The sequence below is a fragment of the Pituophis catenifer genome, unplaced genomic scaffold, assembly GCF_029215685.1.
Source record: "Pituophis catenifer annectens isolate HBS135680 unplaced genomic scaffold, rPitCat1.0.hap2 SCAF_4, whole genome shotgun sequence".
Taxonomy (NCBI): domain Eukaryota; kingdom Metazoa; phylum Chordata; class Lepidosauria; order Squamata; family Colubridae; genus Pituophis; species Pituophis catenifer.
The window spans coordinates 54,206,021-54,224,377 of record NW_027256884.1 but is presented as its reverse complement, the minus strand read 5'-3'; the positions used below and the strand labels follow the sequence as shown (position 1 = coordinate 54,224,377).

Below are 18,357 nucleotides of genomic sequence, written 5' to 3'. Positions count from 1 at the left end.
ATATTACCTAAATTTTTGTATCTCTTCCAAATGGTACCAATAAAACTAGGGATTTTTTTTTCCAAACAATTAAATAAAATAATAACAAAATTTATTTGGTTGGGGAAAAAAGCCCGAATAAAACTCAAACTTTTGCAAGATTTGAGAAATAAGGGTTGTTTTGGCCTCCCGGATGAGGACCCGGTTTGTGGGGGCAATAAACTGACTTTGTATTAAAAAAAGAACACCGCTTTTGTGGGGAGGCGAAAGCCCTACTAAGCAGGTATATACAAAAGTATGAAGAGTATTGCTTAATGCATTGTAAGCCGCCCTGAGTCTCCGGAAAAGGGCAGCATATAAATTGAACCAATAAATAAATAAATAAATTGTATTATCAAGTGGCAGCCATGACGTGGCTTAAAGACTGGATTAAATTGAACAACAAAAGGGTGTTAACATTCGGGGGCCACAATCTCCAACTTGGCTGGCACGCATTCCTCTGGGAGGGGAAGAATAAAGCCCATGCATATTTCCAGAAACACTTAGTAAGAGATGCCTTGATAAGCATTTGGGAAAAAATTAGGAAAAATCATTACATGAAAATTCCAATTTGGTTATCAACAATGGAGGCAATGATTTATCCAAACGTATTAGATTTAAATAAGGTGGTGAGCTATACAGAATTATTGGATGAACAAGGAAAATTAAAATCTGACCAGGACCTAAGGAATCAAGGAATAAAGATTGATTGGTGTCCCTATCACCAAATCAGGACAAGATATAAAAAAGATTTAGAACAGTATGGTATCTATGGAAAACAACTGGAATTGGATAAAATATTGCTAGGGACAGAGGAAAAAATGATTACCAAATCTTATAACTTCTTCCTAAAATTCAAAATGGAAGAAGAAACTGTGAAGGAGACGATGATAAATTGGGCTAGAAATTTTGGATATAGTATTGAATTAGACTATTGGGACAAATTATGGGAGAAAAACTATAAACTAACGATGTTGGCAGCCTATAAGGAAAACCTCTACAAGATGTTTTATCATTGGCATTTACCCCCAGTAACATTGGCCAAAATGTTTCCAAACAGTTCTCCCGAATGCTGGAGATGTAGTTATAAACAGGGATCTTTCTACCACATGTGGTGGACCTGCCCCAAAGCCAGAAAGTATTGGCATAAAATACTTCCATTGGAAGAAATTACTGAACAAAAGATCGAACTGAAGCCAGAACTAGTTTTACTGGGCATCTTAGATGAGAAAATGGTTAAAAACTTTCAATATATAATATTACATATATTAACTGCAACCAGAATCGTTTTCACTTAAAATTGGAAACAGACTAATATTCCTTCAAAGGCAATGATAATAAGAAAGGTTTATGAGTGCACGAAGATGGATAGGTTGACTATGGAATTGAAAGGGAAAGAAGAATTGGAGTATTACCAAGTTTGGAGTAGATGGTATATATGGCTAGAGAATAGGAGTAAAATTAGTCTATAAGAATTATATAATATTGATGATAATATGATTGTATCGAAGTTACATGTAAATATTATTATAATTTAAGTGACTGTATAATATAGGATAGTGAATTATAGAAATAGAAATAGAACTTATGTAAATATGAATGTTATGGATGATATTGACACCGATATGGAATGCTGCAATAAGTGAAAAAAATAAAAATAAAAAAGGATTGGAAAAACACCAAGAAAGCGCTAGCAGAAGCAGTAGAAGCATACAAAAAACAAGCTGACAAACACCTATCTCTCCAGCCCCCCTTCCGTGTGAGGGATTGAGTGTACCTGTCAACCAAATATATAAAATTGAAATTGCCCAGCAAAAATCTAGGACCTAAGTTCTTAGGATCTTTTCTGATAGTGAAAGTAATTAACCCCGTAACAGTTCAACTTAACCTCCCACACATATTAGGGAAAGTGCATCCAGTCTTTCACAGCAGCTTGCTAAAGCCTGCATTTAGTTCAAGGTTGAGACCACAAACCAGACCAGCTCCCAAGCCAGTAGGGGAAACACATTGTGAAGTTAAGAGGATTTTAGACTCTAAATTACATAGGGGTGGATTACAATACTTGGTCCATTGGAAAGGGTACCTTTGTCTCAAGTTACCTGGGTTAAGAGTTGGGATGTGAAAGCAGATAGACTAGTAAAGCAATTCCATGATAAGTTCCCTGATAAGCCAAAGGGTTCTCCTGGGGGTGGGGGGGAGGTGGTTAGAGACTGACTGAATTAACTTCCTATGCTCTTCTTGTTTCAGGACACGCTTTTCAGTTGGGGGGGGGAAGCCTGTCAGCCCTGGAGGCCAGCTTCTCTTTGGATCTTCAGGGCTGCCACATCTAGTGCATAGGGCTGTTGTGGGAAATTGGGAGGGGGTTGATTGGAGTGGGTAGAGATAGATAGCCATAACAACATTCTTTTCTCTGGGAGTCAAGGACGTTCAGCCTGCACCTGGAGAGGCATGACTGGGAAACATCTCTAGTTGGGATGGTGGATTAATTGGATCATGTGATGGAAATGTGGGTGCAGGGGACTTTCCTTTGGGTGGGGAAAACCCGGGGGCTTTCAGATTCGGGTTTTCCCAGATGTACCAATATGTCATCTCTAATAAAATGGAACTTTGAGGAATTGCCTGCCTCGGAGTCTTTCTTGGTTGCAGGTGTTACTTGGAACCCTGACAGAGGGTTTATTCATAGGGTCAATGGCATGGAGTTGGATTGCTATTGATGACATGCCAATTAGCTGTTTAGTGGTTGGCAACCTAGCGCTGCTAAGCAAGTGGAGCTAGCAATGCTTCCAGGCCTTGTTAGTGATTGACTGAGAGAAGATAGCTGCTCTGGGTTTCAAATAAACTACAAATGCCATTGGTTTCTTCATATATGATTATTAATATTTAGAGTGTATATTTGGGGAAATAACTAATCTGGGCCTAACTTTTCTGGATGATTTATTAATCAATTCGAGCTATCCGACATGATATACTAGGAAATAAAAATGTCTAATTTCAATGATATTTATTCCTTTGTTCACAGAAATACCCATCAACCTAAGCATGACCAAAAAGCAAGCTATTTGGTTTTTTTAGATGAATACTATCTGGAAGGTCAAGGCTTCCACCTTAGTCAATTGGCAGAATGGAATATTCTGTTTAATGAAATAGCCATCATTTTCCTGCCAAGAAACAACAATAACAGGTACTGTATTTTTCGGAGTATAAGACACACTTCCCCCCCTAAAAGAGGATGAAAATTTGGGTGCCTCTTATACATTGAATGTAGTCCCAACCACCCACCGGCCCCCACTCTTCTGCCTCTGCACGTCCTCTCAAACAGAGCTTTCGGAGAGTGAAAAAGCAAGATGCAGAGGCCAAAATGGCAACCTGGAACAGCTGCTGCTTTGTCGGACCAGTCCCGCACTTCCCCTGCTGTACTTACTGGAGTGCCCTGCGACGATCACCTGCATTTTTGAAGCTGCGTATCTACTCCAACGAGGCATGTGCAAGTGTAGCGCGCGCACGCATGCTCATAACTAGTGAATCTGTTGCTAAACTTCACCTCTGGGAACAACTGATTGGGGGTATTCCACCCGCCAATCAGCTGCTCGTGCTGAATCAGGCTATTGTGCTGAAGCTGACCAGGCTATTTGCTAAGGATGCTAGCCAGATGAATACCGATGGATGCTGGTAGGCAGTTTTTTTTCTTATTTTCCTCCCCCAAAACTAAAGTGCATCTTATACTCCAGAGCGTCTTATACTCTGAAAAATACGGTATTTAATTGAGAGTCCCAAAGGTGCTTTTTCAAGAGGCAACTGGACTTTCTTGTTTTTCTTTGAAGACGTTTCACTTCTCATCCAAGAAGCTTCTTCAACAAAGAAGAAGCAAAACATCTTCAAAGAAAAACATAGGGAAAAAAGCATATTGTGATTCATTTTTTTTTCTAATAAAAATATGTGAGACATGCAACAAATTGTTTCATCAAAATAATTTAGCTGCATTTATAGCAAATTGAGAATTCCTAACTAGAATTAAAGTTCCAACCCATGCATCTGTCCTCCATTTAAAATAGTTATTTATAAGCAATCACACAAAATACCTTACCTGAATGCTTCTGATATTTGAAGCTCGTTGATTTGACATATTTAAGCAATAGAATTTTCACTGCAAAAAACCTAAAATCAATTAAGGAAACAAAAAAATGATAGCAAAAACTTTATGGGTTATAATGGCATTCTGTAAGCAAGGTTTTATTACCTATAATTTGACCATGGTACTTCCTGGTAACTATAAATTCATCAGCTCAGATTATCTTTCAGACTCAAGTTTCAGAGTTACTAAGATACGCCCACAGAATACTGCAAGGAACTTAGAACATCTGAAATTCATTACTGAATTTTTAATAGATCCAATGAGTAATATCACTTTCACAACACAATAGGAAAAGAGCACATGTTCCATCAAAGGCACAAGTTAATAACTATCTACATTATTTATTTACTATTTATTTCAATTCACAAAACAGAATTGCAAAAGCCTGGATGAAGTCTTTTAGTAGACTGTACCTAAAGAGGATAAACAAATTACTCAGAGGTCTGATAAGAAGGGAATTCAGAGAATAAAGACCACTAGAAATTACAAGAGCAGTGGCATTCTGTATGCTCAATACAACTTCCCATCTTACTGTGCCTATTGAAGTACAGATAGTCTTCAATTTACAATTTGTTTAGTGACCGTTCAAAGGTACAGCACTGAAAAAAGTGACTGATGAACATTTTTCATACTTATGATCACTACAGCATTCCAATGATTTACATTTGGATGCTTGACAACTGACATTTATGACAGTTGCAGTATCCTGGGGTCATGTGATCACCTTTTGTAACCTTTTGACAAGAAAAGTCAATGGGGAAACCAGATTCACTTAACAACCGTTACTAATTTAACAACTGTAGTGATTCACTTAACAAATGTGGCAAGAAAAGTCATAAAATGGGACAAAACTCACTTAACAAATTTCCCACTTAGCAACATAAATTTTGGGCACAATTATGATCATAGGTTTACCATGCCTTGTATGGCATGGCTTGGATATCTACTGTTTTCCAGAAGCCAGTTTATATATAACCTTAAATTGGGACTAAAAATAAATGCTAAGAATAAAATATAATCAAAATGGAAATTCCTCAATGATACAACTGCGTAGGATTACTTCAAGGAGAGGCAAACTTTCTTCCATGCCAGTTTTAAATGACCTCATTGTTGCTTGAGAAATCAGGACAACAGAATGTTGATAAGTGAAAATAGACTATCTTCTTGGACTGCAATACCCATCCTCTGTTTTACTTGCTTAATTTTATTTAACAATAGAAATATTAAAGGCATTATGTCTTTAGATTTGATTGCATGAACAGGAAAGAGGCTAAAATAGTTAATAGAAACAGATGGTACTTTTATATTTTCATGGAAATTTTTCCCCTTTCACCAAAAACACTCTTGGAATCTCACCAAATATATTAATATTGCACAAGCATTGCAATGTTGGGAAAGAATGTGAACTATCTGAGATACCAAATATTTTGCACTAGGGCTGAAGAACTTGTGCTCCGTTTAAGGTTGACAAATTACAACTATCAGCAGTTGGTCAATACAATTATATAAGGGGTGTACTAGACAGGAACTTTGAGATTGACTCTTTATACTGTTTATCCCTCAAAACAAATTCCCAATTACCATGTTTCCCTGAAAATAAGACAGGGTCTTATTTTCTTTTGAACCCTGAAATAAGGATTTGGCCTTATTATCGGGGTGGGCTTATTATTTTGGGGGTGGAGGCAGCACTGCTGCGAGCTTCATCATACCAGCACAGCTGGCATCCTGCCACTTGTGGCTGCACCGGTATGTTGAACCTCGCGGCAGTGCTGCCGTTCGTGCGTGCAACAGCACAAGCCTTGCAAAGTCCTGCTCCATGAGGTGGCGAGAAAAGATGGCAAGGTGAGCCATGTCTCACTCCACTCGTCTCGCTTCTCCCCCACCCCACCTGTCAGAAATGAGTCTTTGTGAGACTCATCGCACCACCACCTCGTGGAGCAGGACTTTGCAGAGCTTGTGCCATTGCACACACGAACAGCAGCACTGTCACAAGGTTCGACATACCAGCGCAGCCACGAGTGGCAGGATGCAAGCTGGTGCCGGTATGATGAAGCTCACAGCAGTGCTGCCGTTCATGCATGCAATGACACAACAAGCCTTGCAGAGTCCTACTCCATGAGGCAGTGGTAGCGGCAGGACACAGCAGGGCAGCGGCAGCCAACTGCTCAGCCGGCGTGAAGAACAGGGAGGGGAGGGCATGTCACCCCTTCCCCCACCCCCCCGGCCTCGCCTCCTCACCTCATGTTGTTTGCATGGCAAGCAACCAGAGAAAATGTCGGGAACGGCTGTGCATGCGTATAAGTAGTTGTTGGGGGGCTTATTTGGGGGAGGGTGTATTTTAACTCATGCACTGAAAAGCCCAATTGGGCTTATTGTCCAGAGAGGTCTTAGTTTTGGGAAAACATGCTAGAAGCTCACAAGTTGCTTTGGGTTTTAATTTCCTGCTTTCCTCCCGGCATGGTCAGTGATAAAGAGATGCTGGAAATTTTAGTTCAGACCTTGTCTCTACACATCTTTTTTAAACCATCAAATTAGTGTAAGGAAGTGAGCTTAGAATCCTACCTTGTTGCCTTAAAGACATTTTGGACTACATTCTGTAGCACCAGCCATAACATCTTATAATGTCAGCCAAAAGATCTGTTATGGGATAAATTATTTTTTTCTTTCCTAATATTACTATTTGCATTTATCCTGAATTCAATGGAGCTTCTTCTCCTGTGTACTTATACAGTACATAGGATTGCAGCCTACCTGAAACAATGTGATTTTACATGCTATACTCATTCCTTCCCACAGTTGCAACCAGGTATAAACAACAGTTTTTTCAGTTGCTGATAGCTGCAAGCTCTTTGTGTTGTATAAAGTAAGATGTTTTGTCCCCTTTTCACCTCATTTTGGAGTGTAGATGAGGTTTTTTAAGTTTTATAATGGTGTGTTAAACACACACACACACACACACACAGAGAGAGAGAGGGGGGGGGAGAGAGAGAGAGAGCACTCAGAAAGTATTCAGACCCTGTTCACTTTTGTCAATTTTGTGGGCTGCAGCTTGATTCTACAGTTGTTGAAATTCTTTTTTTTTCTCATTAACAATTAATTTCTGCTGTCCTGAACATAAACCCGCTTAGAATTTGTTCCTCACAATTTGAGAGTCCTTCAGGGTGCATCGGGTGAGTGACCATCGGGTTCTTGTTCACTTCTCTTACTAAGGCCCTTCTCACCCAATTGGTCAGTTTGACTGGGTGACCAGCTCTTGGAAGAGTCCTGGTTGCTCCAAATGTCCTCCGTTTGAAAATTATGGAGGCCACTGTGCTCTTAGGAACCTTCAGTGCAGCAGAAATTTTATTGTAGCCTTCCCCAGATCTGTGTCTTGCAATAATCCTATCTCTGAGCTCTGCAGGCAGTTCCTTTGACCTCATGGCTTTTGCTCTGCTACAGTATGCATTGTCAGCTGTGAGGCCTTCTATAGAGAGGTGTGTGCCCTTCCAAATCATGTCCAATCAATTTAGGTGAACTCCAATCAAGGTGTAGAAACATGTCAGCAACGATCAAGACAAATGGAGGGCATTAAAGCTAAATTTCACGTGGTGTTGCAAAGGGTCTGACTAGTTATGTCAATGTGATATTTCAGTTTTTTCTTTTTAATAAATTTACAGACATTTCTAAAATTCTGTTTTCATTTTGTCATTATAGAGTACTGAATGTAATGAGAAAAAAATGAATTTCAACAACTGTAGAATCAGGCTGTAGCATAACAAAATTGACAAAAATGAAGGGGGTTTGAATACTTTCTGAATGCATTGTATATAGTATTATATATTTTCTACCCTTTCCATTGAAATCAGTAGGAAATTGTCAAGTTGTTATTAGCAATTCCCACCAGATTTTGATGACATAATGTTTGGGAGCTCTAGGTCAGCTGAGACTGTTGGGGTTACTGGGTTGTCCCCATCTGTTGAAGAACTCTGGGGCACAGTTAACAATTAAGAGGATAATTTTCAGTGTTTTTCTTAAATCTTTTAAGACATAAAAACAGGTTGAGAAAATCCACAAATTATAGGTCACAGTGCAGTCTGATAGTACTTGAATAATTTCAAATTTAAATAATATGAACAGAATTTAACTAAATGACTGAAAAAACCAGTCCTATCTGGCATACAGACTTTGATTTCATGACTGAGTAATTTAGTAAGTACTGGACTTTACATGCCAAGATCCCTAGGATTTGTGATCCAGCATGAGGCACAGGAAGAAATAAACACAGGAGGGAAAAGTTCTTAACTGCTCTGCCTTGTCTAAAAATAAGCCCTGTGGGGAGTGCTGAGGGACATGCAGTTATTCAGCACCAAACTGTTTCAATTTGCTTGGATAAAGTGGAGGTCTGCACGAGGTGCTTCTCTAATATCCATCTTTCCTACTCCTGCAACCCAGATGCAATTGAAAAGAAGCTGGATATGACATTGTTCTCATGCTGACCTCCCCATCTATAACATGTATAAAACTGGCATGGGTATTATGAAATGCATCTGTATTATTCTTTTTTAAGGCCTAGATAGAAATTATGCTGAATAGCAAGCTTACTCTGAAAGGAGGGAGAATACAACTCTATGTTGAAATGATTGCTCAAGTGCAATTCATTTCGTGAAAGGTCACTGTGACTCCAGAGTTAATGATAAGCATTTTAGCAATGAGAAAGAAATTAATATTTATGGGTTCAAACATTGAGTATTATAATTTTGCTTATTTGAACATGACTCTCTACACAAAGCCACAGGGAGAAAAATAAACATGCATTTGGTTAGCTGTCACCAACTGTGCCCAGTAGGCTTTTATGAAAATCATACAAGAGCACATACATTTAAGAAACTGCAAAATCTCAGAACATTCTTTAATTTAAAAACTTTTGCCTGTGTATTCAGTAGTTGCAGTAATAGTTAATGAAAAACATTAATGACCTGGTATAAAGAGAATCACATTCACAGCAACATAGCCCTTGTCCTTGTTCCCTAGCTATAAATGTATTTCCCAAGTCAACCTTTTATTTTTTAAAGCTGCCCCCTCCCTCTTCAACTCCCATTAAGTACCTGATTATTTATATCAGAAAAGTTCCAGCCTGTCAGAAGAGTGAATGCTACACCTCCCTTTGCTGCTCACTGAGGCACCTTAGGTCAGCTGATATCTTTCATGTGAAATAGATTAAGTTTTTGTGCGATGGATACTCTCAAGGGAAAGGACCTCTGGGACTGGAATAGAGCAATCTTCAGAAGCCAAGTGTAATAGAGAATTCCTGTCATAGCTTGCAGTTGTTCTTCCTAAATATAGAATAAGATTCATCCTGTAACTTCATTCTGTCTTGAAACTATGGCTCTCAAGTGTCAAGCAAAAATATATGAGTGCTCAGTTCCAGGTAATATGTTGCTGCCATTTTCTCAATGTAGAAATGTCAGAAGTTTTTTTTAATAGTTTTGAATAAATAGTATTAAACATCCTCCTCCTCCTCCTCCTCTTAACATATAACTTTTTGCAGTGAACAGACCTCATGCAAATCTTCAGGCCACTTGTCAAGAAAAAAAATCATGGGAATATGATTCCCAGTATTATCTATTTTTTAAAAAAGATCAATGCATGAAATTTTAGAGGTTTTTTTTTTTCTTTGACAGATATTCGGTATAAGAAAATGATGGAAGAAGCAATGGGAAACCAGGAGGGATACATCTTGCTCTTTTTGGATGAGTTGCAACATTGAGGTAAAAGTTGCAAAGTTGAGACACAGTGTCCTGAGATGGGATAGGACTAAAAACACCATTTCAAGAATGGAGTCCCACGGGCTATCCATAGGCATCTCAGTTGCCAGAAGACCCTGAGATACAGGGCATGCAGACATGAAGTTTGGAAATGGCGAGTCCCCGGGCAAGAATTTGTTCTTAGTGTTTAATTTTGATTGCCTTGATGCTAATTAATTTTACTTAAAGTCTATAATCAATCATATCTCCAAAAGAAAAAGAAAAAATATCTATCTCAAAGCACACAATATTTTTCAGTGCAAGCATCATATGTTCAAATTCAACAGAATAATTATAAGGCAAAGAAAGAAGAAACCATAGGAAAAATATACATAATAATGAAGCACAACTTCATTTCCCTCCCCCCTCCCCATAATTGTTAATTGAAATAGGCCTTTCTAAAGTCTTGGTGCTGCTTTGCTAGAACTACATCAGATATATAGCTGATCTAAATCCAATTACTCTTAGATAGTTATAAACGAAATTTATAAATATTTATAAACCAAACTCTACTTCCACTGCAAATCTGTATTCTGCCCAATCTTCTGTTTATTTTGGTTCCTGAAATACTGAATAGAGACATAAGAAAATTATTGTCGCAGTAATTATTAAAAAAGAGACTAGTAAGTTAAGAGCTTTTTCAGATGATTTGGTGTTTAAAGAAACTGAAACATTTATGAATATATTAAAAAGAGCCATGGTGGCCAGACTTCCGGTTGACATCACAGCAAGAACGGCTGGAAAATAGTGGGCTCTGCCAAGTCTCACGAAATCCAGTCAGTAACCACTGTTGGGAGAATCTACAGGGTCATAGCTACCTTGTAGAGGCAGTGAAGGAAGGAGAGGCACTTTGCTGATCACGAGGAGCTTGCAATTTCCTTGTTAGGTCTGCTCTCCCAAATGACAGCAGGGACAATGGCCATTTTTGGCAGTTGCAAGCTGGGACAACCGGGACCATAAGATTTGTGCTGGAGCAGTTTGTGGGCAGAGCATTGAAACTGGATGAGATAAATACCAACTTTTACTCTAAAGACCTGATTTAAGTACAAGAATTTTTAAAAAATATCTCCTAAGCCTAAGAAAGCAGTGACTAAATACACGGAGGGAAAAAAAAACCCAAAAATCAAGAGGCAAAAAAAGCCCAAGGGAAGCTTTAAAACACAGAAAGCTTGAAAAAAGCTTAACAATTTGAAAGGTGATTTTCAGGAGAAACTGTCTTGTTTATTTGTATTTCTAAACCCCCTGGATTTATCGTATAATCAGCTGTTTTTGACAGACTGTTTAACGTTGAATTTGGGAATAAGAGAGCCATTTACTGAAAGAAGAGAAGTACTACAGCACTATAGCCGCAGCATACTTAGTGAAAGTCAACTTGATACACACGAAGTCTAATATACATAATAGAAATAATAACTTACAGGTAAAAAAGGAATTTTTTAAAATCTTAAAAGAGGTCCCAGCATGGAAATAAGCAGCTAATTGGCACTTGGGAATTTTAATTGGAGGGAGAAGAACAAAGAGGAAGTTAAAGGACTGAAGCCCCAAAAAGAGAACTTTCTACCTGGATTTAAATTGGACTTGGAGAAATTAAAAATAATACAGGAAAAAGAAAACTGAGGGAAAGCACTCTTTAATGAAGATTGGAATTATTTGTGATAGTTTTGATATTGGAAGGAAGAACAAAGAGGAAGCTAAAACATCAAAGTACAAGAAAGGGAATTTTACAATTGGATTTAAAATGGAACTTGGAGAAATTAAAACCAAAAGAAAAAGAAATTGAAGAGAAAGTATATTTTATGTGGATTTAAAACATTTTTAAATGTGTTACTTTGTTGTTTTGGGATTTGTGGATTGGAGAGGGACATCTGCTGGTGGAAAGAAGCACTACAATGATTGCTTTGAAAATTGAAGGAACAGCAATGACCTTGATTACCATGGGACTTTAAGGAGTATTTGTTTCTTTTTAAACAGCTGGGTCTTGACTTTGAAAGGAGGTGAAAAATGACAAAGCTTCAAATTGGAGTGGACTAGATAAATATTTGAAGGGGATATTATTTGGAAATAAAAAAAGAGACTACATGGACTTCAATCTTAATTAAACATAAATTAAAATGTTTTTTAAAATTTGAATTGACAATATGGAGCATTGGGAGTATGAGGAAATAATGGAGATGTTTAAAAATGTGCATGAAGCATTCAAGGGTAATAAAGAAGCAGAAGCCTGGTAAGAACATACAAAAAAGGAAAATGAGAATATAAATGAGAAGCAAAAATTCAATGTGGAAGGGAAAAATAATTGAAGATAAAAAGATAGATAATTACACTGGGATTGACAGTGACAAAAAAGAATGGATAGGGGGAATATCCCCAAAAAAAGAAGAGAAGAGAAGGAAATGGGAAAAGACTGGGTAAAAACAGGGGGAGGATTATGAGAGTAACAGTCTTGAAAGGAGGAGGAGGAGGAGGAGGAGGAGGAGGAGGAGGAGGAGGAGGAGGAGGAGGAGGAGGAGGAGGAGGAGGAGGAGGAGGAGGAGGAGAGAAGAAGAAGAAGAAGAAGAAGAAGAAGAAGAAGAAGAAGAAGAAGAAGAAGAAGAAGAAGAAGAAGAAGAAGAAGAAGAAGAAGAAGAAGAAGAAGAAGAAGAATGGGATAAAGGTAGAAAAATATGGGAAAAAGTGGAATTTTTGAGAGACCAAAAGAAAATGGTTAAGTAGGAAGGGAAATAAAGCACATACTAGTTGATTTAAGGGAACTGTGTTAATAGTAGAAATTATATGTAAGAAGCAAACAAGATGAAGTATATTGTTTATTATAAAATGGATCAGCAGATGTAATATGAAATGTAATCTGGTTTAACTATGAAAATAACTGAAATTAAAATATAAAATTGAAATGTTAAAAAGCGTGATGAGGACTAAATGTAAATGTAAATGATGAAATAAAATAATTGTTAGAATAAGAAGTTAGGAATTAAGGAAAATAAGAGGTGGAAAGTTAATTAAACTAAAAGGTTTCAATGTAAGAATGGAATAAGATGAAATACGTTGTTAATAATCAAAACGTGATGAGGATTTTGAGAAACATATTTAATAAATGGAGAAAAATCAGGGTTGCTTGGATACCATTTCAGAAAATATTGAATTGAAAAATACAACAGTGGAGAGAGAATGGAAAGAGGACTAGAGGGATTGAAAGGAGGGGAAGGAGAGAGAGGAATAGAAGAAAGGGAAAAGGAGAGGAAGAAAGGGAGGGGAAATAAGTGTAGGAGAGAAGGTTAGAAAGGGAGGAAGAGAGGGGGAGTGGGGGAAAGAAAGAGGAAGAAGAAAGGGGAAGGAGAGGAGAGGAGAGGAGAGGAGGAAAGAAGAAAGTAGAAAGGGAGAGAAGGAGGGAGAGAAAGGAAAGAGAGGAGAAGGAGAAGAAGGATTGTTGTAAATTAAGGGAGATGGAATGGTAGAAGGGCAACCCCAAGTATACTCAAACTTATTAGGATGAAGAATAAACTAATATGAAAGTTAAAAGAGATTATGTATGATTAACAATGGATAAGATAAAATAATTAATTGAAATAATGTTAAGAAATTAGGATTGGAAGGGCAGATGGTGATACCATTTATATAATAAGTATAGAAGGTATTAAGATAAGATTAAAAAATAGGGGAAAAGAATACTTTGGCAGAAATTGAAATATGTAAATTGTATTTTGATGTGACAAGTTGTATAAGACATGATTCGGTCAATACTCTGTTCATAAAATATGTATGTGAAAGAAAAAAACAATAAAACTTGTTTTTTAAAAAAGAATAGAAGTAATAACATCTGGAAGATGGCCTGAGCTTGACTTTACTGTTAGAAGACGACTTGGATAATTTGAGAATATTTAATGCGTTTTTTTCCCTTCTGAAGATTTTTAAAAGGAACTAACTGCAAATACCTAAACTTTATTAAAATTGGCTATTGGATTGTGGATCTGAAAGATTGGAGGAATCTAGTGGGTTAACTTGGATTTGGACTATTAATGTTATTTAACAGGACATTCTATGAGACAAAAGAAGAAAGGCAACAGAAGAAAAGAGAAAAGAAGGAAAGTTAAATAAGACTTTAACATTCGAAAACTGGGAAGATATATAATTGGAAAACTATAAGATTGTAAATTATTAAAGAATTTTAAAGATCATAAATTTAGGGGGTTTGGAGATATAATTATGGGATTGATGAAATTTTATTAAGCAGGAGTTTTTAAATATAGAGACCTAGGAATTACAGAAATATACTGAGTAATTTTTATTAAATTGTTATAAAATGGAATTACAGGGGATAATAGAGGCATGTGAAGAAATATTTTTATGCTAAAAAGTGTGTGTCAGGTATGCCTCCATTCAAAACTCAAGAAAGAAAAAACCCAACTCCATGTTTGTAGAGAAAGGTACCTTTACTGAGTATGAACTGATAGCAATGAAAGAAAGCAAGATCTGAGGCTAAAGGCATGAAAATTACATATTGAAAGTATTCCCAAATCCCTCTCCCCAAGGAACCTGGCTGAATGTCCAATCCCCAGCCCCCCATGGTGTCATGTGAGGTGCATCTTCAGATGGCCCTATCCATCTGGTATGCCAGAACAGTTGATCTTGACTGGCTATCAATGTCCATTCAGCTGCACAGAAGACGATGAGAGCATTCCTCCCTTTTTGGTCACATCACAAGATATCTCCACCAGCTCGCTTTACCTATACCTCCCCCCCCCATTACTATGGCAGCCAATAGCAAACAAGCATCATAGAGGCTGACATTTGGCCCTCCTGCAGAAGACACATTAGTCCTAGGAAAAACACAAAATAAAATGGACAGGGTAGATACCTCCTGAAAGTATCAAAACATAAAATATTACAATCAAGGTTTATCAGGGTATTTGGAATGGAATAACTAAAAGTTTCGGAGCTCTGACATCTCACTCATTCACCCATTCAGATTGAGAGGAAGGGAAATGTTTCCAAGCCACCAAATACTGTACTTCCTCCCTATGTGTTGTGGCCCATCAACGGCCTGTGCGGATTGTTGCTGATCCCAACGATGAGGCTGGTGTGGTGTCGCGCCAGCAGCCTGTGCAACCGGCGCTCGAGTTGGACAGCAAGGAGGCTGAAGAAGATGTGGTGCCAGAGGCAGGGATTCAGCCAGGGCCTTCAGAACCTCCAGAGGCTCCTTTAAGGGAAGAGGATGAAGTGGAGGAGCCTCTTCTCAATGCACGAGCACGCAGAGCTGCCAAAAGGCAGGAGTGGTTACTCAGGAGGAGGTCTCCTCGAGAGTAAGACTTGGGGCTAATTGGCCACTCCCTTAGCCTATTTAAGTTTGCACACAGCTTCTAAAAAGCTGCAGGAAACAACGCATGTTCGCTCAATGATCATTGAATCTGGATTTTCTCTGCAAACCTTGCTTCTGGGCTTTTTGCCAACTCTCATAAGACTTTGTCTTTCTGTGGAATTTCTGGCAGGTTGTTAAGGACATTTTAGTTAACAGCCTGCATTTGTAAAAAAAAAAACTATGTTTGGAAGTAAATTGAGTTTGGTTTATAGTTTGTGTTTGCTGCATTCTCTGGGATCCGTAGCTGGGGCAGAACACTATGTTTTCTAGGATCAAGGATCTCTTTGACCTTGAAATGTTGCTCTTCTTCGATGAGGAGGGGAACTGGAGGGGGGGTATGGTCTGAGCGAATTGAGGAGGTATGTTCAGGTTTCAGTAAACTAACATGAAATACTGGGTGGATCCTCTGGAGGGTTTTAGGTAGTTCTAACTGTATTATGACCGGGTTTACAACTCGTACAATAGGGAAAGGGTCTACATATTTAGGCCCAGGTTTTTTCAACTTTTGGGTACTTAGTGGAGAGGAAAACCTTTGGTAGTCCTTTGGCATAGCTCTTTTCTTGTCCACCTGTTTTTATGAGCTCGGTGAGCCTTATCTAATGCCTTACAAGTGACAGGCTAAGTAAAATGAAGCTGCTCAATCCAATCCACCAAGGAAGGGATTTGAGGTTTTTCCTGCAGTAGTTCTGGGATGGGCACAAAATACTGACCAGACATCACCTTGAATGGGGTAAAACCAGTGCTACTATGTATGGAGTTATTATAAGCGACTCCTGCAAACGGCAGTAAGTCTGTCGTTATCTTGCTGATAATTTACATAACACCTGAGGTATTGTTCTAGTAGTTAGAACAGTTGAGTTGAGTTAGTTCTTTCATAAGCCCCATTTGTCTGAGGATGATGGGAAGAGCTTAGACCTTGGGTGGAGCCTAACAACCTCTGGAACTCCCTCCAGAAGTGGGAGGTGAACTGGACCCCTCTGTCCAAAATTATTCATTCTGGAATACTGTGTAACTTATACATATGTTGAATAAACAGTTTATCCAACACCTTTGCTGAGGGAATCTTGGGGCATGGTACAAAGTGCACCTGCTTGGAGAACAAGTCTGTAACCACTCAAATGACTGTATTTCCATCACTTTCAGATAGTTGAACAATAAAGTCCATGGATATCTCCTTCCAAGGAGCTCCAGGTCTGGCAACGTTCTGGAGTAACCCAGGTGGCTTCTCAGGTGGCCTCTTAGCAGGAGCACATACAGGACAGCTAGCGACGTATGCCTCTATACGTCTTTAGGGAGGGCCACCAGAACTGTCATTTAATTAAGTGTAATGTCTTTACGAACCCAAAAATCATGGGCTTGTTGTAACACTGCACCCCTCAGGCTGGAGGGGACATAAAATTTAGCACCCACCCATGTGAGACCATCACATACACTCGTTTGAGTGGGATATGAACCAGTCACCTGTTTTTAGTGCTTCCTTTAACTCAGTGGTTCTCAACCTTCCTAATGCCTTGACCCTTTAATACAGTTCCTCATGTGGTGGTGACCCCCAACCATAAAATTATTCCTAAAACAGTTGAAAATACTTGTTTTCTGATGGTCTTAGGTGACCCCTGTGAAAGGGTCATTCGACCCCCAAAGGGGTCGCGACCCACAGGTTGAGAACCACTGCTTTAACTGCTCGCTTAAATCGGTAGATAGCTTCAGGTCCCCCTTTCCCTGGGCTCTGGAATAACCGGGCAGATTACTTCTGGCTGTGTGCTATTATATTGGGGCAATCTCGAGAGAGCATCTGCCATAAAATTATTTCCCTCAGGAAGGTAGCGCAGAAAGAAATTAAACTGATGTTTAATTTCCTTTGGGCATAAAGCAGCACAACACTTTATGCCCAAAGGACTTGTTTGGGCAACAACATCCATGGTGTTTTTAGGGACTCTAGGTTCTTATGGTCTGTCCACACCTCAAAAGGGTATTTTGCCCCTTCGAGGAAATGCCTCCAGGTTAATAGGGCCCATTGGACAGCAAAAGCTTCCTTCTCCCAGATTGCCTATCTCCTTTTGGTTTCAGTTAATTTACGGGTGGTGTAGGCACAGGGTTGTAAAGTTCCAGTTGCATTGGCTTGAAGTAGCACCACCTCCACAGTCACGTAGCTGGAGTCGGCTTGGACTACAAAAGGGACCTCCATGTCAGGATGCTTAAGGATGGGTTCGGCTGCAAACAATCATTTCAGTTTCTGAAAAGATGCCTGGCACTCCATGGTGCACTCGATGGGGCTACTAGGCTTTGGCTTAGCCTCTCCCTTTGTTTTTAGGAGATTGGTAATGGGTAATGCAATTTTTGCAAATGAGGGAATGAATTGTCGATAAAAGTTTGCAAAGCCTAAGAAGCCTTGGAGCTGCTTGTGGGTGTATGAAGGCACCCACTCCAAGACTGTCCAAACTTTCTCTGGATCCATTTTAATAACCTCATGCGATATGCATTAACCCAGATAGTTAATCTTATTCTGGTGAAACTCTAACTTTGACAATTTAGCATACAGCTCAGCAGCCCTGAGTTTTTTCAGGACTGACCGCACTATTTTCATATGTTCTTCCATGGTCTCAGTGTAAATAAGACTGTCATCTAGGTAGACTAGGACCCCCTTGTAAAAATGTTCATGTAGTACCTCATTAATCAATTGCATGAACACCGCCGGTGCCCCCTGTACTCCTCTGGAAGCTTAAAAAAGAAAGAAAGGAAAGGGAGAGAGAAAGAGGAAGGAAGGAAGGAAGGAAGGAAGGAAGGAAGGAAGGAAGGAAGGAAGGAAGGAAGGAGAGGCAACTTGGCTGGAGATGCCCCAGTTCAAAAGAGAAAGCAATTTTGTGTTCTGTTTTGTTACAGACAGAACTTTGTTAGCAATCCAAGTTAACCTTGGTATTCTTGAATTGTGAGCTCTTAGGAAAGTATCCCCTCCTTGTGTGTTGCAAACAGTCATTTCCAGTGGGGAAAATAAGACAAAGCACAGTGGGAAAAATATTTTCCTTTGTTATATTTCCAGTCTGAATTAGACCATAGCAGCTTCCTACAGGAGA

At 38.9% G+C, this 18,357-nt stretch overlaps 1 protein-coding gene across 2 annotated transcripts in view; it reads right to left on the bottom strand.

Moving 5' to 3' along the window:
- SMPX (small muscle protein X-linked) overlaps positions 1-9,384 on the bottom strand; it is a 54,577-nt gene extending 45,193 nt beyond the window's left edge. For both annotated transcript variants that reach the window (XM_070944026.1, XM_070944027.1), the window contains exons 1-2: positions 9,235-9,384; positions 4,103-4,173 (exon numbers count right to left, since the gene is read on the bottom strand). In XM_070944026.1, the coding sequence (XP_070800127.1) occupies positions 4,103-4,141 (39 nt within the window). In that variant the 5' untranslated portion in view covers positions 4,142-4,173; positions 9,235-9,384. The remainder of the gene's footprint in view (positions 1-4,102; positions 4,174-9,234) is intronic.
- Positions 9,385-18,357: the final 8,973 nt, after the last annotated feature.